A 26,993-nucleotide genomic window follows, 5' to 3' on the forward strand; every position below is an offset into this window, starting at 1 on the left:
ACGTACACTTCCGCTTCTGCCGTCCGTGGGAGGTGAGGCCTTGCAGTGAGGCGATTGGTATCTGGTCAGCAGAGAAAGGCATCCAGGCCCCGCCAGGAGGTAAGGCAAAGACACTGAATAGCATTTGAGGGGACCCACTACCACAAAAGAAAGAACGCCATGCCGTCCGGCCTCGGCCTTAAGCCGCAAAAGCCCCGGGCAGGGATCCTCTTAGGTATCGCACTCTGCATTATTCTTCTGGAGAGTCAGGGAAGTGATAGCATTGGACTAAGGTGCTGGCATCAAGCCACCAGAGATTGGGGTCTTAGAACCCTCCAGTAGTCAATAAAGGGTTATTATTTCCCTAAGGGGCCTTTAATCAATGAATTAGGAGCAAAAACATGGATCTACTTCCGAGAGGAGGACTTAATATTACTACTACTCCATAACAAAGGGGGCGCCACAGAAAGTCAGGCCACACCGCCCTTGCTGGCAGCCCTTCGGTCCGTGGGCAGGATGCCCGGATGTCACACACACTTCCGCTTCTGCCGTCCGTGGGAGGTGAGGCCTTGCAGTGAGGCGGTTGGTATCTGGTCAGCAGAGGAAGGCATCCAGGCCCTGCCAGGAGGTAAGGCAAAGACACTGAATAATGTTTGAGGGGAACCCCTACCGCAAAAGAAAGAACGCCATGCCGTCCGGCCTCGGCCTTAAGCTGAAAAAACCCCGGGCAGGGGTCCTCTTAGGTAACGCACTCTGCATTATTCTTCTGGAGAGTCAGGGAAGTGATAGCATTGGACTAAGGTGTTGGCATCAAGCCACCTGAGATAAGGGTCTTAGAACCCTCCAGGAGTCAATAAAGGGTGAGTTCCATAAAAGTCCCTTTCTGCCATAGCGGACAGGTCCCCACAGAGCCCAGCCTCTGCTCTCAAGCCTGGGTGATCCTAAGTAGGGCTAGCTGGAATTTCCACCTTTAACCTGTCAAGGAGATGAGGGTATTGGACCACGGTGTCTGCCTCGGGCAGCAGGGGAAGGAGTCCTATTGAGAGGTGACAGCATGCTGGCAGCCCTCACAGCCCTCGCTCGCTCTTGGTGCCTCCTCTGCCTGGGCTCCCACTTTGGCGGCACTTGAGGAGCCCTTCAGCCCGCCGCTGCACTGTGGGAGCCCCTTTCTGGGCTGGCCAAGGCCGGAGCCGGCTCTCTCAGCTTGCAGGGAGGTGTGGAGGGAGAGGCCTGGGTGGGAACCAGGGCTGCGCGTGGTGCTTGCGGGACAGCGCAAGTTCCCGGTGGGCATGGGCTTGGCGGGCCCTGCACTCGGAGCAGCTGGCAGGCCCCCGCCGGCCCAGGCAGTGAGGGGCTTAGCACCTGGGCCAGTAGTTGCTGTGCTCAATTTCTCGCCAGGCCTTAGCTTCCTTCCCGTGGGGCAGGGCTCAGGACCTGCAGCCCGCCATTCCTGAGCCCCCGCCACCGGCCCCCCCGCCCGGCCGCCGGCCCCCGCCCCGCCCACCCCCCTCCCGCCGGCCCCCGCCCCACCCAGCCCCCTCCCGCCGGCCCCCGCCCCGCCCCACCCCGCCCGCCGCCCCGCCCCGCCCCGCCCACCGCCCCCACCTCCCCCACCCCGCCTCCTGTGCTACCGGAGCCTCCCTGACGAGCACCGCCCCTGGCTCTGCGGTGCCCAGTCCCATCAACCACCCAAGGGCTGAGGAGTGCGGGCGCATGGCAGGGGACTGGCAGGCAGCTCCACCTGCGGCCCCAGTGCGGGATCCACTGGGTGAAGCCAGCTGGGCTCCTGACTGGTGGGGACTTGGAGAACCTTTATGTCTAGCTAGGGGATTGTAAATACACCAATCGGCACTCTGTATCTAGCTCAAGGTTTGTAAACACACCAATCAGCACCCTGTGTCTAGCTCAGGGTTTGTGAATGCACCAATGGACACTCTGTATCTAGCTACTCTGGTGGGGACTTGGAGAACCTTTATGTCTAGCTAGGGGATTGTAAATACACCAGTCGGCAGTCTGTATCTAGCTCAAGGTTTATAAACACTCTAATCAGCACCCTGTGTCTAGCTCAGGGTTCGTGAATGCACCAATGGACACTCTATCTAGCTACTCTGGTGGGGACTTGGAGAACCTTTATGTCTAGCTAGAGGATTGTAAATATACCAATCGGCACTCTGTATCTAGCTCAAGGTTTATAAACACACCAATCAGCACCCTGTGTCTAGCTCAGGGTTTGTGAATACACCAATGGACACTCTGTATCCACTACTCTGGTGGGAACTTGGAGAGCCTTTATGTCTAGCTAGGGGATTGTAAATACACCAATTGGCACTCTGTATCTAGCTCAAGGTTTGTAAACACACCAATCAGCACCCTGTGTCTAGCTCAGGGTTTGTGAATGCACCAATGGACACTCTGTATCTAGCTACTCTGGTGGGGACTTGGAGAACCTTTATGTCTAGCTAGAGGATTGTAAATACACCAATCGGCACTCTGTATCTAGCTCAAGGTTTGTAAACACACCAATCAGCACCCTGTGTCTAGCTCAAGGTTTGTGAATACACCAATGGACACTCTGTATCCAGCTACTCTGGTGGGGATTTGGAGAACCTTTGTGTCAACACTCTGTATCTAGCTAATCTAGTGGGGAGGTGAAGAACCTTTGTGTCTAGCTCAGGGATTGTAAATGCACCAATCAGCACCCCGTCAAAACAGACCACTCAGCTCTCTGTAAAATGGACCAATCAGCAGGATGTGGGTGGGGCCAGATAACAGAATAAAAGTAGGCTGCTTGAGCCAGCAGTGGCAACCCGCTGGGGTCCCCTTCCAAACTGTGGAAGCTTTGTTCTTTCACTCTTTACAATAAATCTTGCTGCTGCTCCCTCTTTGGGTCCACACTGCCTTTATGAGCTGTAACACTCACCACGAGTGAAGGTCTGCAGCTTCACTCCTGAGCCAGCGAGACCACGAACCCACCAGAAGGAAGAAACTCCGAACACATCCAAACATTAGAAGGAACAAACTCCGGACACACCGCCTTTAAGAACTGTAACACTCAGCACGAGGGTCCGCGGCTTGTGAGACCAAGAACCCACCAATTCCGGACACACTATGCTCTGCCACGTGTTAATGAAATGCCCCAGTGTGGGCTGTGGGGGAAACTAGCTTCCCATAAAGATGGCGGCCTTACAGAATCCTGCCCTTCCTGTAAGTTCTGGGAGGTCCCTGGCGTGGCTGTAAGGCCCAGGTGACCCCTCGCTTCATATTCTGGTGGTGGTCGTGGGGAAGGGTACAAACTAAGGCTAGCGCATTCAGGTCAGCAGTGGAAGGAGTCTTTGGGGGTAACCAGGAGTTTAGAACCCAGAGCAAAGACTGAAGGGATTTTCTTCCCAGAACAAAGGGGACCCAACAGAGTACCACTACTATGAGCCTTGGTAGCCTTTCAGCATGACTCTCAGGCTAAGGTATCCCTCAATTTATCCTTAGTGGTCACAGGGTGATGAGGACATAGATTTGATAGGGTAGTCAGTGGCAGGTCATTAGAGGGAGGTGACTCAGGCCCTTATGGAAGTCAAAGTGAGGACTGATGGGGCTAGGCACTGCCTCTGTGGTCAGCCTTGGGAAGCCCTGGGCAGATTTGTCATTCTGAACGCACCCCACCCCCTCCCTCCAACTGCATACTCTGGGATATCAGGTGGAAGAGGGCCTTTCTCTGATTGGTATAGGCCTCAAGTCCTCAGAGGGGAAGGTATGAGGCTGTCAAGGTGAGGAGTCATTAGGAGGAGCCTGAATTTCCAGAAGTAAAAGAGGATTCATAGAGCCCTAAGAGTGCTGTCATTCCTGATAGGGGTCCCTGGGGAAGACACATCTGAGGCCTCCCTAATATCTTTATCAGGAATGTCAGGGATGTGAAGGCCTTGCTTGGAGGGGATAGGTTTCAGGTAAGCAAAAGGAGGGCAATCAGACCCTCCAAGAAGCAAAAGTAAAGACTGAGGACTGAAAACTAATTACCTCAAGATAAAGAGGGTCTCACCGATCTCTGCATTGCTGCCATTCCACAATGTCCCCCTGCAAATGTGGTCACATGAGATTCCCCCTCAATTTCTTGTCTGGGGAGTCAAGGATATGAGCGCTTTGGAATGAGGGAGTCAGCATCAAAACAGTTAAGCAGTGAGATACCAGGTCCTGCCAGAAGTCAAGGTGATGGCCCTGAATGTGAATTGAAAGAAACATCGTCTACCCCAGAAAAAAAGGAAGCTCCGTAGAGTCTGGACCTGCCAGTCACTGTATCAGTCCCAGTAAGATGCAGGTAAGACTGGCAGGCTTCAGCAAAGGTACAGTCTAGTTACTTCCACTGATTCCTCAGGGGAAAGGCCCTTCTGAGAAGAGTAGCCTCATAGGATCCTTGAACAGTGTTCTCAAAGAAACCTACAGAAGCAACTTCCATAAAGTCAAGGTGATATCTTCCTGCTGGAGGATCACACCTTCTTTCCTTGAGGTCACTTCATCACCTGCCATCTGTCTCACACTACTACTTACCTCTGAGCAGAGTCATAATGCCTCGGGGTCAGAAAAGTAAGCCCCGTGCCCGTGAGAAACGCCGCCAGGCTCGAGAAGAGCCCAAGGATGTGGAAGGTGCTCAAGTCACTGTAGCAGAGGAAGGAGAGTCCCTCACTTCATCTCCTCATTTCAAAGATAGTCCTGAGAGGTCATCTGCTGTTGAAACACCCAGCAATGAGCAAGAGCCTGGGATAGCTCTAGCCATCACCACTGCTGCAGCTGTTTCATGCACAGCATCTAATGAAGGCATCGACAGCCAAGTTGAGGAAAGGTCAGATGCCTCACAGGCCCAGGCTACCACTGGGCAGTGGCCCAGAGGCCCTGTAGATAAGAAGATTGCTATGTTGGTGCATTACCTGCTGTACAAATATCAAATGCAAGAGCCCGTTACAAAGGCAGATATGCTGAAAAATGTAATCCAGACGTAAAAGAGCCTCTTCCCTGAGATCCTGAGAAGAGCTTCTGATCACCTGGAGTTGGTCTTTGGCCTTGACGTGAAAGAAGTGGATCCCAACAAGAGCATCTATGTCCTTGTTAACAAACTAGAATTAGGCCATGACACAAGAGTGAATCCTAACAGAAGTTTGCCCAAGAATGGCCTGCTGATGACCATCCTGAGTGCGATCTTCAGCCAGGGAAATTGTGCCCCTGAGGAGGAAGTCTGGAAGGTGCTAAATATGATGGGGGTATACGAGGGACAGGAGCGCGTCATCTATGGAGAGCCCAGGAACCTCCTCACCAAAGATTTAGTGCAAGAGCAGTACCTGGAGTATTGGGAAGTGCCCAACAGCAGTCCTCCAAGCTATGAATTCCTGTGGCGTCCACGAGCCTATGCTGAAACCAGCAAGATGAAAGTCCTAGAGTTTTTGGCCAAGATCCATGATACAGTCCCCAGTGCCTTCCCATCCCATTATGAAGAGGCTTTGAAAGATGTGGAAGAGAGATCCCAAGCCAGAATTGCAGCCAGGGCCCGTACTGCCACCATGGCCAGTGCACGTTCCAAGGCCACGTCCAGCAGCCTTGCCTGCTCCAAGTGAAGGCTGAGGAAAATGCTTTACTGTGTTTTTGAAGAGGACAGTCAGTGTTTCACTAGTGGAGGGTTGGCTGTGTCTCATTATAACACAGTACATAACATGTTCTGGGTAACTTGGATATTTAAACGTTGTTCCTTTTAATAGAAGGTTAGAGTAGCTTAAGAATCCAAGATTATAAGTGATAGTAAGTCATACATTTATTGATGTTTGTGAGGTTTTAGAATAGAGTTTTACTATTTTATAGAAAAAAATGGGAAAATTTCCATCTTATTTAGTGATCTCCAACGAGATAACATAGTAGTGGATTAGTCATTTCCTTGGAAATATTTTTTTAAAAAAGCAGTAAAATAGTTGGGATGAAGAAATAGAGGTAAAATGTAAAAGATGATAAACGCTTTCATTCCCTTATGTTTAGTCTGTTCTGTAAAATTAAGAGATAGATACTTAGATATGATTAGTTTATTCAACAGTGTAGGAGAAGGAACATCATAATAAAACTGACTTCTTGCACACTGGCTCACTTATTTCTCAAACATTACTTGGGCATCTGTTCTTTGGAGGGAAGGCGCCATGCTGGTACTGGGAACGTCAGGATAAACAAGACCCAAGGGCACACACTGAATTTTAGAGTCTAAGAGCAGCTGTCATGTAAGGAAGATGGTGAGATATACCCTAAGAAGTAAAGGATGAGTAAGAGAAGGTGGGAAGATCCAGATCAGAGCAGTCAAGTGAAAATGTCCTGAGGCAAGTGGGTTTGGGGCCTTAGGAAACTGCAAACCCTTCAGTGTCAGTCAATTTTGTTAGTCTGGATAGTGGGTTTGTTGAGGCTGTGGGAGTACAGAGCAGGGGCCAGATCCTCAAAAAGACTAATGCCTAGAATGAAGAAGTGCTTTTAGCAGTTATTTTGAGGTAATAGATAAACCAGAAATAATTGTAAGATGGGAATGGAAGGTGTCTTGCATCCTTTTCCAGTGTCATTTTTCCAGTGCAGTTGGGCACAGTCCACAAACTATGTTTTATGCACATCAGCTCCAGGGACCTTCTGAGAATCAAGGGTGACCTGACATGAATATGCTCAAAAGCCATTGTGCTGGCATTATTTGCTCTGGCCTGGGAGAAACAGAGCCCACTAAACCCACTTAATTCAAAGGGCTTTTTAAAAAACTTGTACTTTAAGTTCCTGGATACATGTGCAGAATGTGCAGGTTTGTTATATAGGTATACGTGGGCCATGGTGGTTTGCTGCACCTATTGACCCATCATCTAGGTTCCCTCCCCCTGCCCCTCACACCCCAACAGGACCCGGTGTGTGTTGTTCCTAAAAGGGCATTTTTATTAGGTTGTCTTTAGTATCATTTGGCAAACTCAAGTGAGGGCTAGATTTTTGATGCGAGTGAAAGAAATGAAAATAGGGGTGGTTTGGATGGAAGGATAGTTGAAGGGATGGAAGGAATTAGTCTTTGACATAAATTATAGGAGTCTTGAATCCAACTGGGGAAGACTACCCCACACCCGCAATAAATAAGAAATCCTCAAATTTGCATAGTAAATAACTGAGTTTTACTTGCTAAGCGGCATTTTTGGTTGATTTGTGTGCTGTATCATAGAATGCTGCATATTTTCGGACATCTCTTGCTTTAAAAACAATCACAGAGATTTCAATAGGGCCTGGGGTCAAACTAATAATAGTGACAAACGCTAGTTATTAAATATGCAATAAATAATAGGCACTTTTCCCAGAGTTTTCATACATTACATACAACCCAGAAATCCTACAAGGCAAGGCTTATCAAGGTCACTTCACAAAAAGCCTGAGCCTCATAGAGCTTTGCAATTTTCCTGACTTCACGTGGTTTGTAAGTGTCAAAATTAGAACCATAGTCTGAATTTGTTTAGAACCCACACTGTTCCACTCCTTCCTGCATGAAGCACATGTCTGTCTTTCAATTCATTTCTCTTCTCACTACTGCACCGTGTCTCTAGGCAATAAAAAGAAGGAACCTGGGGCCAGTGTACTAAATCCAGATGTAATAAATAATGCTGCTATAAAGACACATGCACACGTATGTTTATTGCGGCATTATTCACAATAGCAAAGACTTGGAACCAACCCAAATATCCAACAATGATAGACTGGATTAAGAAAATGTGGCACATATACACCATGGAATACTATGCAGCCATAAAAAAATGATGAGTTCATGTCCTTTGTAGGGACATGGATGAAATTGGAAACCATCATTCTCAGTAAACTATCGCAAGAACAAAAAACCAAACACCGCATATTCTCACTCATAGGTGGGAACTGAACAATGAGATCACATGGACACAGGAAGGGGAATATCACACTCTGGGGACTGTTGTGGGGTGGGAGGAGGGGGGAGGGATAGCATTGGGAGATATACCTAATGCTAGATGACGAGTTAGTGGGTGCAGCGCACCAGCATGGCACATGTATACATATGTAACTAACCTGCACAATGTGCACATGTACCCTAAAACTTAAAGTATAATAAAAAATAAAAAAATAAAAAAAATGGAGAAAATGAGAATTGAACATCATTTGGGGACTGCCCATGGGCCTCATTTTCGTAGGGTCCATCCACCCCTAGCTCCAGGGTTCTTTGGGAGCTGATTTTGCCAGATCCAGCACTTCCCAAATTACACTGTTCTTTCCTTGAGTCAGCCCCTGTGAGTCCTTGTGCCCAAATCTGGATCCTTACCTGCTGTCCAGATCTTCCCTGCTTCCTTCCATGAAGGCTGCACCCTGCTCCCTATGGGAAAGAAAGCCCAGAATAACTTTCCTTCCTTTCTCCTGACTTAGAGCTTTCCAACTCCCTGCAGATGTCCTCTGTTTTGTCACATCACTCACTTGGAACTTCTCTGATAACAGCCCCTTCCATGTAATTGTTTACTTTGGCAGTGAACACTACATACCTGCTCATCTGCTCTGGGTAATTCCACCACACTCAAGATTTTTTCCAAGTCTGCCTGTGAGTCAGGTCAGACTTGGAACAGAATCTAACCTTGAAAGATAACTCTGAAGTTAGAGAGGAGGTTTAGAAAGCAGATGAAGTTAGAAAGAGAGGAGAATGTAATCTGGTGACTTATTTGAGACTAGCACTGAATCCATACACTAGTGAGCTTAACTGAATGGTGAAAATATCGAAGCCTCTGTCTCAAGTGGTGGATAAGGAAGGACCTAGGAAATAACTGTATCAACCATGTCCAGAAATTGGATTCCTATAAATCCTGGTGTACTAGGAGCATGTAGTAGATTTCTATGCTGACATAACAAATGCCATACAGTAAGACACTTAAAATAACATATTGATTAGATCACCCTTCTGTAGGTGAGAAGTATGGGTTGGTTCTGCTGGTTTCTTTGCTCAGGGTTACACAGGCCCAAATCAAGCTGTCAAAGCCTGGCTTCTTATTGGGACACACTGTGAAGATTCCCATTTCAGGCTTATTCAGGTCATTATATGAGGAACCCAGTTCTTTGTGGTTGTAAGAAGAGTGAGGAGTAAGTCTCCTTTCAGGCTATCAGTTGGAGCTGCCATATTTTCTCCAGGCCTGTCTCCGGTCTTTGCATGTGGGCCTCTACTTTTGAGTCAGACTTGGGACATTGAACCTGTCTCACGCTTGGAATTTCTCTAACTTCTCTCTCTGCTGCATATCTCTTCTGCCTCCAGGTGGAGAAACTTCTCTGCTTGTAAGAGCTCATCTAATTAGATTTGGCCCATGTAGGCAATCCAGTGTAATCTCTCTATTTTCAGGTCGGTTTCATAATTTTAATTATATTTGCAAAGTGCCTTTGGCCATGTAACATAACATATTCATGGGTTTCAGGAATGAGGATATGTGAATCTTCGTGGAGCAATTATTCAGTCTACCACAGAGGTAGAATATGTCTCTCTGGCAGACATGCCAGCTTTGATAAGAAAAGAAAAACCATAATTCGCCATCATTCTCCTGATTCTTGTCTGTATCTGCCCCAAGGGAAAATCCTGGTTTTTCATTGCGCCTAAGGGCACCTGTACATGTGCTCAGGTGTACATGTTCATCAGGTGGTGGGTAGCAGGACTCACAAGTTATGCTTTTAACAATACATCAAAAGAAGGAAGAAATTTTTCAGTCTCTTGAGATTATAGAGGTCATTGAAAAGGTCAGTGCAGAAAGGTGTTATTGAGTGCAGCGGGGTGAACCCTCCTTGCTGAGATTTACAGGATCGTTTTGAAAATTAGTGTGATTCTGGATTTGAAATTACCTGTCACATATAGACACTAGAAAATGTTGTTGTTTAGCAAAGATATTTGATATTCTCAGAAACTCCTCCAAGACTTAAGAAGGGTGTTTTCATAACAAATTTATAGTAGTAGCTTTTATTGAGCTTTTACTATTATAATAGTTAATTGGACAGACTGCAAGTGCTCATCCACTTTGTGTCTTGCTTTCCATCCTTGGTTCATATGGAGACTACATTGCCAATCCACTTGTAGTTTGGAAAGGTCATGTGACTACCCCCCTTGACACTGAAATATGAACAGTAGCATGCTTTTCCCTTTCAGATCAAAGTGTTTGAGAGCCGGTCTGCCACCTCCATGCCTTCTCTTCCATGCTGAGATATGGAGCCACAGTATAGAAGCAGCATGGATCCCTGGGACACCTGACAGCAAAAAATCCCTATTAATTAATATCAAAGTTTATTTGCATAAGAGATAAACTTTTAGTGTGTTAAGCCATTCAGATTTCAGCCTTTTGCCATTACATCTCATACATACTTTATCTGTACAATACACAACTACTAATTCCATTGTTATTATTATTTAAATATTTTAATTACCAAGAAAATAGTGTATGTATTCTTGTTGCCAAAAATTCTAATACAGATAAATCAAAATTTCGCTTCCTTACTATGTCCCTCCAAAATTCAATACCTCCTCATATGTAACCACATTTTTTAAATCCTGCATGTAGTATTTTTAAATGTATTATAGGCTTTCTCTTATATACATGTGCAACAAAAATACACTGTGAGGGTTTTTTTGTTTTTGTTTGCTCCTTTTTCTTCTTAATTTTTATTTACTTATTTATTTTTTTTAGAGACGGTGCCTCGCTCTGTTGCCCAGACTGGAGTGCAGTGGTGTGATCATAACTCAGTACAGCCTAGAACTCCTGAGCTCAAGAAATCCTCCCACCTCAGCCTTTCAAGCAGCTAGGAGTACAGTTGGGAGCCACTGTACCTGGTTACTGTGAGTTTTAAATATACATTGATAACTGTTTACATATTGCTCCACAATATGCCTTAGAATTTTGATATTTCAATAACACATTTCTCTTTACTTTGAGAAGAAAGGATTTACTCAGAATGACAAGGTTCCAGGAAATGTGCCTTAACAAGAAAACCTCAATTAGTGAAGGACATCAGGAAAACTGGGCACTGGAACAATTTCCAGAATCCACAAGAGAGATCATAAGCTAAACAAAGTCCAGAGAACTCAGGGCATGGGGTAGTCAGGGATCTGTATCCAGAGTTCAGTGTGGGGTAGCAATGGGACAAGAAGAAGTAAAGATGAGGAAACTGGTGGTGTCTTGGACAACTTTTCTGAATAGCCTTGGCAATCTCTGAATCATCATTACCAGCATGAAGTTGTAGGCTGAGCTGTCCAGAGGCATGCTCTGCTAGAGTCTTCCCTTCCCACTTCTCAGGCAGAGTGTGGCTTGCTACCCTGCATCACCCAGTTATGATATTAATTGATCCTGGGAGAGCTACATCTCTTCACTACTCTGCTCGTTCAGGGCACCCTTTCCAGTGTAGCAGGGTTGAGAGCTGTCTTGATGCCTATAAGAAAGAACGTATGTGGCCCTTGTATATGTGGCTCCCCTTGAGTATGTGGCCCTCCTACCACTGAGGTTGAAGCTGTGCAAATAGACATGATTGGTGATTAATGACAGTTAAAACAGGGCAAGTAGTACCAATGAGTAGTGGCATAGTGTAGATTCAAGGAGGGGGGAATTGGAAGAGGGATTTCCTGAGACGAGCTACCTCACTGACTCTGTAACTAAAAGGCTGAGCGTGCATATGCCTTTAAACAAGGATCCAGATGTTATCCCCAACTCCGAATACTTCCTAACATCACTGACTTCTTTGCAGAACAGAGGGCTGATTTTTTGTTGCTGTGTCTGGTGGCCTTTGTTGCCACCAAACACTGTAGTAGGGTGCTGGTTTTCAAGGCAAGTATTTCCAGGGTAGATGGAGAACCATTGTAGATGCTGCAGCTCCTTATTGAATTGACTGCAGGTAAAAAGTATAGGTGGAGTCCAAATCTCTATCTTCTTTACTGTTATAATCCTGACTTGATTCGAATCAACTGAAAATTTTTATAAAGGGGGATTCTGCACTAGCCATTTGCAAAGTTATCACATGATCTGTAGTAAAATTTACATCACTTCTCACTGTGAGGTAGGGGCATTGGACCGGGTGTCATTCTCAGATCCACAGAGGGAGGAGTCCCAGTCTCTAAAAGGAATAAAAATGAAGACCCTGATGAAGTTTTGAAAGAGTCACCCACTCCATAACAGACTGCTCAGCACAGAGACCACCCCTGCTGTTTACATTTCTAAGCCAATGCCTCGATGTTAGGCCCAGAAGCCTCCTCACTTCACCCTCTGTAGTCCAGGGATATGGGACTGTGGGGTGAAGTGGTTGGGGACGAAGGCTTTGTTTTAAAGCTGAATGACTCAGATCAGGAGGAGGAGTCGTCCCAGGCCCCCCAGAGTCAATGAAAGACCCCTATGCAACTTCTGTCAGAATTCCCTACTCCCACAAAACACAAGCCACCACCTTACTTCTAAGAGCTGCACCCCTGCTCTCAGCACTAGGTCCCATATGGGGGTGGCTAGAATTGGCTTCCCCAACTTCTGACTCTAACTTCTCAGAAGAATGAAGGCATTAGTCTGAGCAGGGTAGCCTCAAATCAGCAGAAAAGAGAGTTCCAGAGATTTCCAGGTCCTGTCAGGAGTTAAGTAAAGACCTTAACTGAGATCTGAGGACTCTTTATACCAGAAGAGAGAAGGGCCAACAGAATCCCAGCCCTGTGTAAGCCCTGGGAGACCCTGGACAGGGATCCTCTGATGTAGTGCCCTTTGAATTCCCAGGATCCTGGGAGGTGACAGCATTGAACCATGCTTTGGCATCAGACCAGTAGAGAGCAGGGTTCCAGACCTTCCAACAGTGATGGTGAAGACCCTAATATTTGAGGCAACTATCCACACCAGATCAGAAGGGCCCCACAGCATCCAGGCTTCTGCTTTCAGGCCTGAGAAGCCCATGAATGGAGTGGCCAGATATAAAAGTCTCTGAGTTCCACCTCTGGATTTTTAGGGAAGTTAAAAAACTGGTGCCAGAGGGAGGTGTTAAATCAGCAGAGGGAGGAGTTCCAGGCCCTGCTAGGAGGTAAGATAAAGACCCTTCGTGAGGTGTAAGGGTAATAGCCATGCCCTTGCTGTTAGTGGTAGCCAACCTTGGGCAAAAAAAACCTCTTACATAGCACCCTCTGAATTCCCTCTTTGGAAATTCAAGGAGAGGACAGCATTGGACCAAGGTTACGGCCTCAGGCCAGCAGATAAGAGTCCCAGGCCCTAACAGAAGTAAAGGTGAGGAAACTGAGTGAGATCAGAAGGAACCACCCACCACAAAAGAGAGGGGTTCATAACAGAGTCTGCCCCTGCTCTCAGCCCAGGGAGGTCCCAGGTTGGAGTGGCTATTGTGACACTTTCTGAATTCCATTACTGCTTTCTCAAATAAGTGAAGAGGTTTAGGTTGTCAGAGGAGCTATTTTGAGGCCTTGCCAAAAGGGAATACAAAGATCTTGAGTGAAGTTTGAGGGGGACTTCCACTCCAAAAGACGGGCCCCATGGATTCATGACAGGTCCAGGACAGGGCCTGATGAAGCACCCTCTGAATTCTGGTGAGAACTCAGGGAGGGGAGGGCGTTGGACCAGAGTGTCAGCCTCTGGTCAGCAGAGAAGGAGTCCCAAGCCCTAAGAAGAGTAAAAAGAATCCTGAGTTCTGAGGGAGCCATCCACCCCAGATCAAAAGGGGACAGCACAGAGTCCCATCTATGCTGTCAACCCTGAGGGACTGTGGGGTAGATATGTTAGGCTGAGGTCTCTCTCACTTTCTCCTTTTGTAACTCGGAGATGTGAGGGCCTTGCTCTGAGGGGATAGGTCTCAGGCCATCACAGGGTGAAGTCCCAGGGCCTAGCAGAAGCCAAGGTGAAAACCCTGAGTGAAGAATGAGAACACTAAGGATCCCAGAATATAGAAGGTCCCTCAGAGCTTTTCTACTGTAGTCATCCTGGATGTCCTCAGGCAGGTGTGGTCAGATGAGTTTCTCTTTCAGTTTCCCTACCAGGGTAGCAGGGAAATGAGGGGACTGAAATGAGGAGTCAGTAGAGTAGAGGGATCCCAGAACCTGCCAGAAATCAAGAGGACAGTTCTGAATGTGAACTAAGAAAAGAGTCCCTACCCAAGAACAAAGGGGCGTCCACAAAGCCTGGACCTGCCAGGCCTGGCTGTCATCACCCAGTAAGCCCCAGGCAGATCTGGCAAGTGGCAACCTAAAACACATCCTAGTTATTTCACAGAGTACTCAGGGGGCAGGCAAATCAAAGAATAGGGGCCTTGTTTTTCCTTGAATAATGCACCAAGAAAACTTTCAGAGGTAGCCATCAGTAAAGCTAAAGTTGTATCTCTCTGCTGAATGGGCACACCCCGTTTCATCTTCTCTTCTCCAGGTCACGGGATCACCTGCCCTTTTGGCTGCTGCACCTGAACAGAGTCATCATGCCTCGAGGTCAGAAGAGTAAACTCCGTGCCAGGGAAAAACGCCGTCAGGCCCGAGGAGGGCTGGAAGATTTGATAGATGCTCTGGCCATTTTAGAAGAGGAGGAAGCATCTCCCCCCTCTGCCTCTGCTTGTTTGAAGGATGTTTCCCAGAGTTCACTTGATGGGACATCCAACAATCCCCATGGACTTCAGGAAGCCCAATCTACCAGCACATCTGCTACAGCTGCTTCACACACAAGACATCCCGAAGGAGTCAACGACCAAATGGAAGAAAGGCCAAGATGCACACAAGATCTAGAAGCCACTGATAGCTTTCCCAGAGGCCCTGTAGATGAGAAAGTAATTATATTGGTGCATTACTTGCTGTACAAGTACCAAATGAAAGAGCCCATTACAAAGGCAGATATGCTGAGAAATGTAACCCAAATGTCCAAGAGCCAGTTCCCTGTAATCCTGAGCAGAGCTTCTGAGCACCTGGAGCTGATCTTTGGTCTTGACCTGAAGCAAGTGGAGCCTAATAAGCACATCTATGTCCTTGTCAACAAACTAGATCTAGGCTGTGATGCAAAGCTGAGTGATGAAACAGGCGTGCCCAAGACTGGCCTGCTGATGACTGTCCTGGGTATTATCTTCACAAATGGCAATTGTGTCGCTGAGGAGGAAGTCTGGAAAGTGTTTAACACGATGGGGTTATATGACGGAATTGAGCACTTCATGTTTGGGGAGCCCAGGAAGCTCCTTACCAAAGATTTGGTGAAAGAAAATTACCTGGAGTACCAGCAAGTGCCCAACAGTGATCCTCCACGCTATCAATTCCTATGGGGCCCAAGAGCCCATGCTGAAACCAGCAAGATGAAAGTTCTTGAGTTTTTGGCCAAGGTAAATAATACAGCTCCCAGTGAATTCTCAAACTGGTATACAGAGGCTTTACAAGATGAGGAAGAGAGAGCCAGAGCCAGAGTTGCAGCCAAGGCTCGCATTAGTGCCACGGCCGGTGCACGTTCCAAGGTTAAGTCCAGCAAGTCCTCCCAACTGCGGTAAAGTCTGAGGGAGATTCTTCACTTCGTGTTTGAAACGAAATGCACATTCTGAGCTGTGGGAGGTCAGGGTGGGACTGGAGACAACACAGTGAATAATATGTTTGTGTTAATGTTCTATGTGATGGCTTGGAATTTTTGAAGATGTTGTTCCTTTAATAGATGGTTAAAGTAGCTTCACTATCTAAGTTTATGAATGACATTGCTCAAATTTTTCTGTATGTGAGATTAAGAGTAAGCGATTTATTGCTTTATAAGTCTTATTGGGAAACTCCATTTATTTAGTGATCGAAACACGATAGCATGGTAGTAAATTAGGCATTTCCTAATTCAATGTGAAATAATTTAGGAGTGTAATAAATGGGATCAAGAAATAGAGCAAAGAGGGTCGGGTGCGGTGGCTCACACCTGTAATCCTAGCACTTTGGGAGGCTGAGGCAGGCGGATCATGAGGTCAGGAGATCAAGACCATCTTGGCTAACACAGTGAAACCCTGTCTCTACTAAAAATACAAAAAATTAGCCAGGCGTGGTGGCGGGTTCCTGTAGTCCTAGCTGCTCAGGAGGCTGAGGCAGGAGAATGGCGTAAACCCGGGAGGCGGAGCTTGCAGTGAGCCAAGATCACACCACTGCATTCCAGCCTGGGTGACAGAGTGAGACTCTGTCTCAAAAAAAAAAAAAAAAATAGAGAAAATAGTAAAAGATGGCTAATTATTACATTCCCTATTGACTTTTATTCTGTTGTTATGTAAAATTAAAAGATATATGCTAGGATATGCTTACATTATTCAAGAATATATAATTAATTACATTGTAATAAATTAGACCTTTTGCACATTGGTTCATCTGTTCCTTAAACATTAATTGAGCATCTGCTCTTTGGATGGCCTTGTGCTAGGATGTCAGGATAAGGAAGATCTACCTGTGCTCATTGGGTTTTAGAATCTAGGAGTAGATATTACATAAGGAATATGGTGAGATACCCACTAAGTCCTAAAGGACAAGTCAAAGAAAGTGAGAATGTAGGAAGAGGGTTATCTAGATGAGAGCATCAAATGTAAATGCCTTAAGGCAAATGGGATTGGAGGTTTGGGAAATTGAAAGTCTTTCAGTGTGAATCAGTTGTGTGGTTTTTTTGGTTTTTGTTTTTTTTTCCTCACTCTTGTCACCCAGGCTGAAGTGCAGTGGTGGGAATCACAACTCACTGCAGCCTCAACATCCTGGGCTCAGGTAATTCTCCTACCTCAGCCTCCTGAGCAGCTGAGACTACAGGTGCACGCCATTGTGCCTGGTTAATTTTTTATACTTTTAGTAGAGACAGGGTTTTGCCTTGTGGCCCAGGCTGTTCTTCAACTCTTGGACTCAAGTAATCTGCCTGCCTCAGCCTCCCTAAGTGCTGGAATTACAGGTGTGAGCCACTGTGCTTGCTTGGTCAGATGAGGCTCTGAGAGTGGTGAGCAGTGGCCATCCTCTCTGAAGACATGTCCAGGGTTGAAACACCAAGGTCTGGAATGGACAGGTAGTTACAGCAGTTGCTTGGGCTCATGGGTAAAACAGAAAGAAATCTTCACCTGGGGCAGGAATGAAAGGTTTCCTGTGCTCTCTTAACTCCAATGCAGTTGATCACAGACCACAAACCACGTGTTCTATACACATCATCTCCAGCAAGTTTCTGAGAAATAAGGGTAATACTGTCTTAACATGGGATGCTCAGAAGCCACTTTATTGACACTCTTTGCTCTGGCCTGGGAAAGACAGAGCCTGTGTTATTTTATTTTGTGTTGCTATAATAGAATGCCAGAGACTGGGTTACTTTTAAGGAAAAGAATTTTTTTCATAGTAGTGGAGGCTGGGAAGTCCAAGATCAAGGTGTTTGGTGGCATCAAGGGAGGGATGTCTTGCTGGGCCTTCCCATGGCAGAAAGTGAGGCAGTGAGAGAGGGAAAGCAAGAGAAAAGGGGACCAAACATACTTTTTGAAGCAAACCCACTCTTGTGATAAAGGTATTAATCCATTTATAAGGGCATATCTCTCACGGCCTAATTACTTCTCATCAGGTTCTACCTCACAATACTGTTGGAGTACCTTTTTGGGAGACACATTCCTATCACAGCAGAGTCCATTCCATTAATAGGGTATTTAAACTAGATTATCTTGAGTGTAATTTGGCAAACTTAAAGCAAGGGATAGGTGTTTTGATGGGAGTGAATGAGGAAGTCCTTGACACATTTTCTAGGAGCATCTAGCTGAGCTGCATCTAGCTGGGGAAGATTCTCCCAACACACAATGTAAAAAATGTATATCCTCAAAAATATTCTTATCAAGTAAGTAACTTCCTCTTGGTAAGAAGCATTTTGATTGATTTGGTTTTCCATGTCTTAGAGGGCTGCATATTCTCTTAATATCTCCAGGATGAAAAATAAATTAAAAATTTCCAAGAGGGGAAGGTTGGTAGTGTTAGCAATCTAAAATATAATAGAAACAACTGTTAGTTATCAAAAACCCAGTACACACCAACACTGTGCCAGCTGCCCTACACAAATAACTTACATTGTAAAAGTCAGACTTCACAAGGTATACACTAGCCAAAGAACAAAATGACTTCTTCAAGCCCACTTCACAAAGAACTTGAGGCTCATAGAATTTTCGAGTTCAAGTGACAAGGCTGAGATGAGACCTCCTGGTCTGAATTCCTCTACAGCCTACATTGTTCCAGTCCTCTCAGACTGAGGCAGATCTTAGGTCTATTAATTCATTTCGCTTCTCGCTACTCCACAATGTCTCTCAGACAAAGAAAGACCGTGTGGCCAAAGCACTAAAAGCAGGCTCTAAAAAGGAAGGTGGAATGAGAATGAGACACAATCTGGGACTGTCTGTGGGGTTCATTGGCCTGGAGTCCTCCCACCGTTAGCCCGGATTCTTCCGGAGCTGACTCTGCCCTGGTCCCTTCAAATGGGTTCAGTCCAGCACTTTCCCACATTACCGTGCCCTTCCCCTGGGTCTTCCCACTGTGCCCTCCTGCCCAAACTGGAACTGACCTGCTGGCCAGCTTTACTGTGTCCTTCTCTGGAGCCTGCATTTGCTCCCATAGGAATAGACAGCCCAGACTTGCCTGCCTTCTCCTGGACATAGAAGCTTCCAACTCCCTAGAAGCCCCACCCCTCACCTTGGATTCCCTCTGACAGCAACAGCCCATTCTGTGTAATTGTTCACTTCAAATAGTGAAGCTTAGACACCTCTTCATCTCTGGGTGCCTCCACCACACTCAAAGTGTTTTCAAATCTGCTGGTGAGGAGAGTCTGATTTGGGATAGAATCAACTGATATTTTATCCTGAAGCAGAGATATAATCCTGAAGTAGAGAAGAGGTTTTAGAAAGCAGGTGAGATTAGAAAAAGAAGAGGTTTTAAACTGGTGACTTTTTGAATGTTGCTACTGAATCTATACACTGATGAATGAGCTCAACTAAGCGCCAAAACTCAGAGCTTCCCTCCTAGGTGTTAAATGAGGAACGACCAAGGAAATAACTGTGTAGCAACCATCTGAAGAGAGTGAATTCTTACAAATTCTGTAGTCTTTCCAGAAAGTTGTAGTAGTTCTATGGTAGCTGTAACACATTACCACAAATGTAGTAGTTTACAACAGCACACATTTATTACCTTTGTAGAGTTTATTGTCTACATTTCTGTACGTGTGAAGGATGGAATGGTTCTGCTAGATTCTGTACTCAGATTTTCACAAGGCTCAAATCAAGCTTTCAGCTGGCAGTCTTCTTATGAGACTCTGAGAAGATTCTCCTTCTGAACTCATTCAGGTTGTTGACAGAATCCAGTTATTTGTGGTAATAAGATTGAGGTCCTATTTCCTAGCTGACCATCAGCTGGAGTTGGCAGGCGTCTCTCCAGTCCTTGAATGTGGGCTCATACATTTTGAGTCAACACTTGTAGGTTGAATTCTTCTCACACTTGTAATCTCTCTAACTTCCCGTCTGCTGCATCTCTCTTCTGCCTCCAACTAGAGAAAGTTCTCTGCCTGTAAATTCTCATGTCATGATATCGGACTTTCCTGAATAACCTAGTGTAATATTTTTATTTTAAGTTCAGTTACATAACCTTAATGCTTCTGCAAAGTGCCTTTGGTCATATAACAAAGCATATTCATTTTTCAAGGATAAGGGTATAAGCATCTTTTTGGAGCAATTAATTATTCAGTCTACTATTGATGTAGACAATGTGTCTTTGGCAGTGCTTTGATAAGAAAAGAATACAATAATTCACCATAGTTCTCCTGACTTTTGTTTCTATCTGCCCCAGGGGAAAATCCTACTTTTCAGTGTGTGTAAAGACACACTGCACACGTGTTTAGGTGTGTTAATCAGGTGGTAGTAGAGACTCCCAAGGTATTATTTAGACCATGCACTAAAAGGAAGAATAACATCCTCCATATTTTGAGATTATTGCAAAGGTCAGTAGAGAAAGGTACTATTTTGTGATGAGAGACAAAGGATCATCCTTGCTGAGATTTTCATGGCTCTTTAGAAAATTGGTGTGATCCTATATTTGAAAACAGCTGTCACATGATACACACTAGAAAAATTTCCCAAATTGCAAGGCAATTTTGGCCTTCTCAGAAACTTTTCCAAGAATAGAGATTGTTGTCAAAACAAAGTTTCATATTTGCTTTTTATTGAGCACCTAATAGGTAATAGATTGTGGGAGAGACAAGTTTCCATCCACTTGTTTTGCTGTCCTTCCTGGGCATATGGGGAGACTATATTCCCCAGTCCATTTGTCGTTAGAAAGGGCTACTGAAATATAAACAGAAGCTATGCTTGTCATTTTCAGGCCAAGGCATTTGAGAGTCAGTATGTCAGTTCTATGCTTTCTGGTCTATTCAGCAGCAAATATGGAGCTCTCATGATGAGATGTAGTGCCACATGATGGAAGTAGCCTGGATCCCTGGGTCCTCTGACAGCGAAGACCCCCTGTTAACTCACATCAGATTTTATGTGCGTGAAAAATAAACTTTTGTTGTGCTAAGACTTTAGGATTTCAGGCTTCTTCCATTACATCCATTAGCAGTGACTATCAGAATATTGCACAGTTACTATTTCTGTTGTTAGTTTTACTCAAATATATTAATTACTCAAATATTCTTGATGCTTAAGAAAATTCTAACACTATGGATAAATCACAATTCTGCTCCCTTACTCTGTTTCTCCAAAATTTATTCCCTACCAGAAGTAACCACCATTAAAAACCTTGAGTCTTTTATTTTTATGTATATTCTAGGCTTTTTTCTTATATACATGTGGTAGGAAAATATATTGTGAACTTTTAACATATATATATATACTGATGTACATTTTGTTGTACCTGTTGCATTTGTCACTAAATAAAATGGATGCAGGAACTTTCCATGAGAGCACATATAGATCCACCTCACTGTTTAAACTACTACCAAGAATTTCAAGGGACATATGTATCATAATTAATTTAACAATTCTTCTACTGATGGATGTATAAGGTGTTTTCCACTTATTGCTATGACTAATAAGATTGAAATAAACATTACTGAACATGACTTCTTGGGTAAATGTAGATGTTTTATTACAGGAAAGATGTAGAAAAGTATAAATTCAGTTAAAATGGTAAGAATGTGGTGATTGTCAATTTTTTGAATATTACTGAACTTTCATTCCAAAAATGTTGTATACTCTCACTGGTGTTTTATTTGATAAATTTTAAATTTGGGAGAAATGTTTAGCCAAGTTGTATTGTTTCACTGCTATTTCTATTTTAATTTCCATTTTCTAAGTAGGTTGAACAGAAAATGAACTTAATCCCTCATTCATACAAAGTGAGACATCGGTAGTGATGTCTTGAGCACTAACATTTCTCTGGGCATTTGCTTTACAATTCTCATGTGTCAAGAAAACATTTGTCTTCACTTTGAGAAGAAAGAACTTGGTCAGTATGACCAGGGTCCAGAAAAATGTGCCCTGACAAAAAAACCTCAGTTAGTGAAGAACATCAAGAAAACCGGGGACTAGAACAATTTCCAGAACCCATGAGAGAGATCACAAGCTAAACCAAGTCCAGAGAACTCAGGGTAGGGAGTGGTCAGGGATCTGCATCCAGAGTTCAGCATGGGATAGTAATGGGACCAGAAGGAGTGAAGGTGAGGAAACTGGTGGTGTCTCGGACAACTTTTATGAATAGGCTTGGCAATCTGAATCATTATCCACATGAAATTGTAGGGTGATCTGAGTACGCAGATCTATTGGATGAAAGGCCCAAAGGCATGCTCTATTAGACTTTCCCCTTCCCACTTCTCAGGCAGGGTATGACTCACTCCCCTGCATCACCCAGTGACGATATTAATTGATTCTGGGAAAGCTCTCTTCACTACTCTGGTGGTTCAGTGCACCCTTTCCAGTGAGAATAAGAAAGATTGTATCTTGTAAGGGAAGATACAATCTTTCTTTTCAGTCATCAAGACAGCTCTCAACCCTGCTACAAGTGGGTGGGAAGCTGTACAGGTGGGTGGAATTGGCGATTAGACAGTTAAAACAGGGCAAGTACTACCAATAAGTAGTGGCACAGTGTGTCACTGCAAGGAAAAAGAAACTGGAGGGGGAGTTCTCTGAGACTAACTACCTCACTGACTCTATAAGTAAAAGGTTGAATGTGGACATGTCCTGAAAAAGGATCCACATGTTATCCCTAGCTCAGATTGCCTCTCACTTTTCCTGTCTTCTTTTTACACCAGAATAAATATATCCTTCAGCTGTGTTTGGTGGCCTTTTCCCACTAGATACCAAGTGGTGTAGGGGGCTGATTTGCTATGCAAACATTTCGAGGGTGAATGGAGAAGCAGTGTAAATGATGTTAAATTGACTGGGGGTGACAGATATATGTGAGACACAAAGAGATCTCTTTATTATTGTAATTACCCCAACCTGAACAAATTGAAAACAAAGAAACAAACAATAGTTTCTGTACTAGCCACTCTCAAAATGTCATCACCTGGGCCAAGCACAGTGGCTCACATCTGTAATCCCAGCACCTTGGGAAGCCGAGGTGGGCAGATCACCTGAGGTCAGGAGTTCGAAATTGGCCAGGCCAACATGGTGAAACTCCATATCTACAAAAATTAGCCGGGCATGGTGGCGCGTGTCTGTAATCCCAGCTACTCGGGAGGCTGAGGTGGGAGAATCGCTTGAACCCTGGAGGAGGAGGTTGCAGTGAGCCGAGATCACGCCACTGCACCCAGCCTGGGCGACAGAGCGAGACTCCGTCTCAAAACAAAACAAAACAAAGAAAAAAGTCCCTGATCTGCAGCAAATGTAATAAAATCTAAAACTATGAAGTGAAAACTGTGGACCACTGTGTCAGACTCAGGCCAGCAGAAGGAGGAATCCTAGACCTAATAGAAGTAAAGGTGAGGATTCTGTGTATATTTCTGAGGAAACCGCCCACTGAAAACAGACTGGCAGCACAGTGGCTGGCTTCTGCTGTCAGTTCTGGGAGGCACTGGCATGGCTGTGAGGCTCAGGAACCCCTTCACTTCGCCTTCTGGAAACGAGGGTGATGTGAGTAGGATGCTGGTTTAAGGCTGGTTAACTTGGTAACCAGAAGGCGACCTGGCCGGGAGTCACTAAAAAGCCCCTATGTGAGTTCTAAGGGAATCGCGCAACCCAGAACAGTTAATCCCACAGCGCCTCGCCCCAGTGCCAGCCCCACAAACCCCCAAACAATCTTTCCCGGAAGTGTTTGCACCCCGATATCCAGCCGTGGGGTCGCAGGAAGTGAAAGTGTCTGAGAGCGCTGGCGTCCAGTCGCCTGAGGGAGGAGTTCCAGATCCTGCCTGAAATTAAGTAAGGACCCTGAGTTAGGTGTGGGGGACCACCCACTCCAGACTAAAGGGGCTCTGAGAGAATTCCGTCCCTGCTTTCAGCTTCCATAGAACCCAGACAGGACTCTCTGATGTAGCGACCCCTGAATACCTTTTAAACAGTCCCTGAGGAGACTGGGCGGGTGAAGGTATTGGACTGAGGAGACTGGGCGAGCGAGGGTATTGGACTAGCGTGTGGGCTTCAGACCAGCAGAGGGAGAGTTCCCAGGCCCTAACAGGAGTAAAGGCAAAGACCCTGAAAGAACAGGAGTAAAGGGAGTCCCCCTCGTCCGCCCCGTTTTCAGAACAGAGGGGCCTCGCAAAGTCCCGCCCTTGCGGTCAACCTTGGGGAGGCCCCAGATGGGGGCAGAAGGACCTGAGGCACACGGGCTTTCGCCTGTGGTGTTTGAGGGAAGTGTTGGGGTGAGGCCGGGTAGCATCACTCACTTCAGTCGAGGGAGGAGCTTTGAGCCCTGCCTAGAATTAAGGTAAAGACCCGGAGTTAGGTGTGAGGGGACCACCCACTCCAGACTAGAGGGGCTCCCGGAGAGTTACTCTCCTGCTTTCAGCTCCGATAGAACAAAGACAGGAATCGTGGGAGGGAGCGACCTCTGAGTACCTTCTAAATGCCCCCCAAGGAGACTGAGCCGGTAAGGGTATTGGACCTGGGTGCGGGCTTCAGACCAGCAGAGGGAGAGTTCCCAGCCTCTAATAAGAGTGAAAGGGAAGACCCTGAGTGAGATCTGAGCGGACCCCCGAACCCCCGGGCAGAGGGGCCTCACAGAGCCCTCGCCATACTCTCAGTCCTGAAAAGCTAAGGTGAATGAAGGTGCATTGATGCAAGGAACCCTGACTTCTGCCTCTGGTGTCTCAGGGAAGTGAATGCCTTGGAATGGGAGCAGTGATGTCAAGTCAGTAGCAGGATGATTTCCAGACCCTGTTAGGGGTTAAAGTGAGAATATTGAGTGAGGTCTCAGGGAACAACCCACCCCTAACAAAGGGAGCTTCACAAATCCGCACCCCTGCTGTCAGCCCTGGGAGGCTTTGGGCAAGGCACTCCCTCATGTTGTACTTATCGGGGGCTGGGTGGGAGGGTGATCAGGGAGATGAGGTCTTTAGTCTGAGAGGAGCAGCTTTGTGGCATTAGAGGGAGGAGGCCCATAGTCTTCTGGAAGTCTGTGTGTGGACACTGAGTAAGGACTGAGAGGACTACCCACCCTGGAACAGCAGGGAGTCACAGAGCCCTATCCAGACCTTCAAACCTGAGTGAACCTGAAGGAGATATATTAGGCTGTGGTCTGCCAAATATTCTCATTAGGGCTTTCAAGGATGTGAAAGCTTTGCCCAGAGGAGATGGCTCTAAAGTCAGCAGAGGGAGGAGTCCCAGGCCTTAGCAAAAGCAAAGGTGAGATCACTAAGTGAGGACTGAGAACACTAATTACCCCAGGATAGAGAGTCTCGCAGAGCTTGGCCTGTGCTTTCATCTGTCTCTGTGTCTCCAGCAGGTGTGGTCAGATGAGGTTTCCCTGAATTCACCTTCTGGGATCACAGAGAGATGAGGGCTTTGAAGTGAGGGGTCAGCATCAAAGTAGTAGATCAGAGGGACCCCAGGTCATAACAGAAGTGAGATAATGATCCTTAATGTGAACTGAGAGAAAGACCTCCTGCCCCAGAACAGAGCCACTTCTCTAAATCCCAGTAAGTCCTAGGCATATCTGGCAAGTAGTGACAACCTAAGTCTTAGTTAATTCCACAGGTTCTTAGGGAACAAGCAGATCAGGGAATAGGAGCATTATGGGATTCCTAGAGCAGTGACTTCAAGGAAAACTGCTGAGGTGGCCTTCAATAAAGTCACGGAGGTGTCTCCCAGTTGAAGTGACCCAACCATCTCATCCTCTTTCCTCTAGGTCACAGAGCTCACCTGTCTAACTGTCTACTACCCTGTCTTAAGTCATCATGCCTCGGGGTCAAAAGAGTAAGCTTCGTGCCCGTGAGAAACGCCGTCAGGCTCAAGAAGAGCCAGAGCCTCTGATGGGTGCTCAAGCCACTGCAAGAGTGGGAAGAGAATGTTCCTCCTCTTCCTCTGCTCATTTCAGGGGTACCATCCAGAGCTCAATTGCTGCCAAGACAACCAGCAATCCCCACGGGCCTCAGAGAGCCACATGCACCACCACTACTGCTGCAGCTGTTTCATATGTAAGATCTAATGAAAGCACCAACAACCAAACGGAGGAAAGGCCAAGATCCTCACAGGCCCTGGCTGCCAATGAGCACATGACCAGAAGCCCTCTAGATGAGAAGGTGTTTATTTTGGTGCATTACCTTCTGTACAAGTATCAAATGAAAGAGCTTATTATAAAGGCAGCTATGCTGAGAGATACAGTCCAAATTCCCAGGAGATACTTCAGTGAGATCCTGGGGAAAGTTTCATATCACCTGGAGATGGTCTTTGGACTTGACCTGAAGGAAATGGATCCAGATAGGGACATCTATTTCCTTATCAACAAACTGGTACCAACCTGTGATGCAAAGTTGAGTGATGACAGACGTGTGCCCAGGACTGGCCTGCTGATGACTATCCTGGGTGTGATCTTCACAAATGGTAATTGTGCCACTGAGGAACAAATCTGGCAGGTACTGAATGTGATGGGGTTATATGAGGGGAGGAGGCACTTCATTTTTGGGGAGCCCAAGAAGATCATCACCCAAGATTTTGTGAGAGAAAATTACCTGCAGTATCAGCAAGTGCCCGACAGTGATCCTCCGCGCTATCAATTTCTATGGGGTCCACGAGCTCATGTAGAAACCACCAAGATGAAAGTCCTAGAGTTTTTAGCGAAGATCCATGATACTGTCCCCAGTGCCTTCCCAACCTGGTATAAAGAGGCTTTGAGAGATGAGGAAGAAAGAGCTCAAGTCAGACTTGCAGCAAGGGCTCACATTAGGGCTGTGGCCAATGCATGTTCCAAGGCCATATTTAGCAGATTCTCCCACCCGTAGTAGAACTCAAGACATTTTTCGCCTTGTGGTTGAAAGGAAAAGTCCACATTCTAAGCTGTGGAAGATCAGGGTGGGACTGGAGGCAACACAGTGTATAACATGTTTGTTTTCTTGTTCTGTAATAAGTTCCTGGATAGTTTTTTCAAAATATTGTTCCTTTTATCAGAAGGTTTGAGTAACTTTAGAAACTAAGTTTATGAATGACATTACTTAAACATTGCTGTGAATGTAAGAGTAAGAGTTTTATTATTTTGTGAAACAAATTAGGAACATTCCATTTTAGTTGTTTGAAACAAGATATGGCAGTAAATTTGGTATTTTTTTTTTTTCGGAAATGTGAAAGGACCCAGAATTGTAATAGTTGGGATCAAAAGTGGAGAAAAAATAAAAGACTGTAAATTGTTGGTTTCATTTATCACTTTTAGTCTTTTTTTTTTGTAAAACCCATTTGTATATACATACCTGGATGTACTTAGTTTATTCAAGAATGTAGGAGAAATTAAATCATAATAAATCAGACCTCCTTCTCAGGGGTTTATTTTTTTCCCCAAATAATAATTGAGCATCTGCTCTGGATGGCTTGTGTTAGTACTTGCAGTGCTGAGATAAACAAGAATCATCCATACCCATAGAAATGAA

The 26,993-nt window shown here is 45.6% G+C and overlaps 2 protein-coding genes across 7 annotated transcripts; both read left to right on the plus strand.

Annotated features, from left to right (window-relative positions):
* Nucleotides 1-26,768, plus strand: LOC101152062 (melanoma-associated antigen B10). Of its 6 annotated transcripts, none has more exons than XR_008675245.1 (4): nt 26-99; nt 10,677-10,825; nt 14,373-15,848; nt 16,876-21,208. XR_008675245.1 is itself a non-coding variant. In XM_055375462.1 (4 exons), the coding sequence occupies exons 3-4, from the start codon at nt 14,422-14,424 to the stop codon at nt 25,331-25,333; spliced, it is 954 nt and encodes a 317-aa protein (XP_055231437.1). In that variant the 5' UTR covers nt 550-607; nt 10,677-10,825; nt 14,373-14,421; the 3' UTR covers nt 25,334-26,768. The 6 variants fall into 6 exon arrangements, 4 of the variants coding, with proteins under 4 accessions (XP_004063988.1, XP_055231435.1, XP_055231437.1 ...); XR_008675244.1 differs by lacking the exon at nt 26-99 and adding an exon at nt 527-607; XM_055375462.1 differs by lacking the exons at nt 26-99; nt 16,876-21,208 and adding exons at nt 550-607; nt 25,262-26,768 and having other exon boundaries at nt 14,373-15,303.
* LOC109024653 (melanoma-associated antigen B10-like) lies at nt 3,094-6,073 on the plus strand. Its single transcript, XM_019018913.3, has one exon. The coding sequence runs from the start codon at nt 5,142-5,144 to the stop codon at nt 5,571-5,573; it is 432 nt and encodes a 143-aa protein (XP_018874458.3). The 5' UTR covers nt 3,094-5,141; the 3' UTR covers nt 5,574-6,073.
* Nucleotides 26,769-26,993: the final 225 nt, after the last annotated feature.

The sequence above is a fragment of the Gorilla gorilla genome, chromosome X (assembly GCF_029281585.2).
Source record: "Gorilla gorilla gorilla isolate KB3781 chromosome X, NHGRI_mGorGor1-v2.1_pri, whole genome shotgun sequence".
NCBI lineage: Eukaryota > Metazoa > Chordata > Mammalia > Primates > Hominidae > Gorilla > Gorilla gorilla.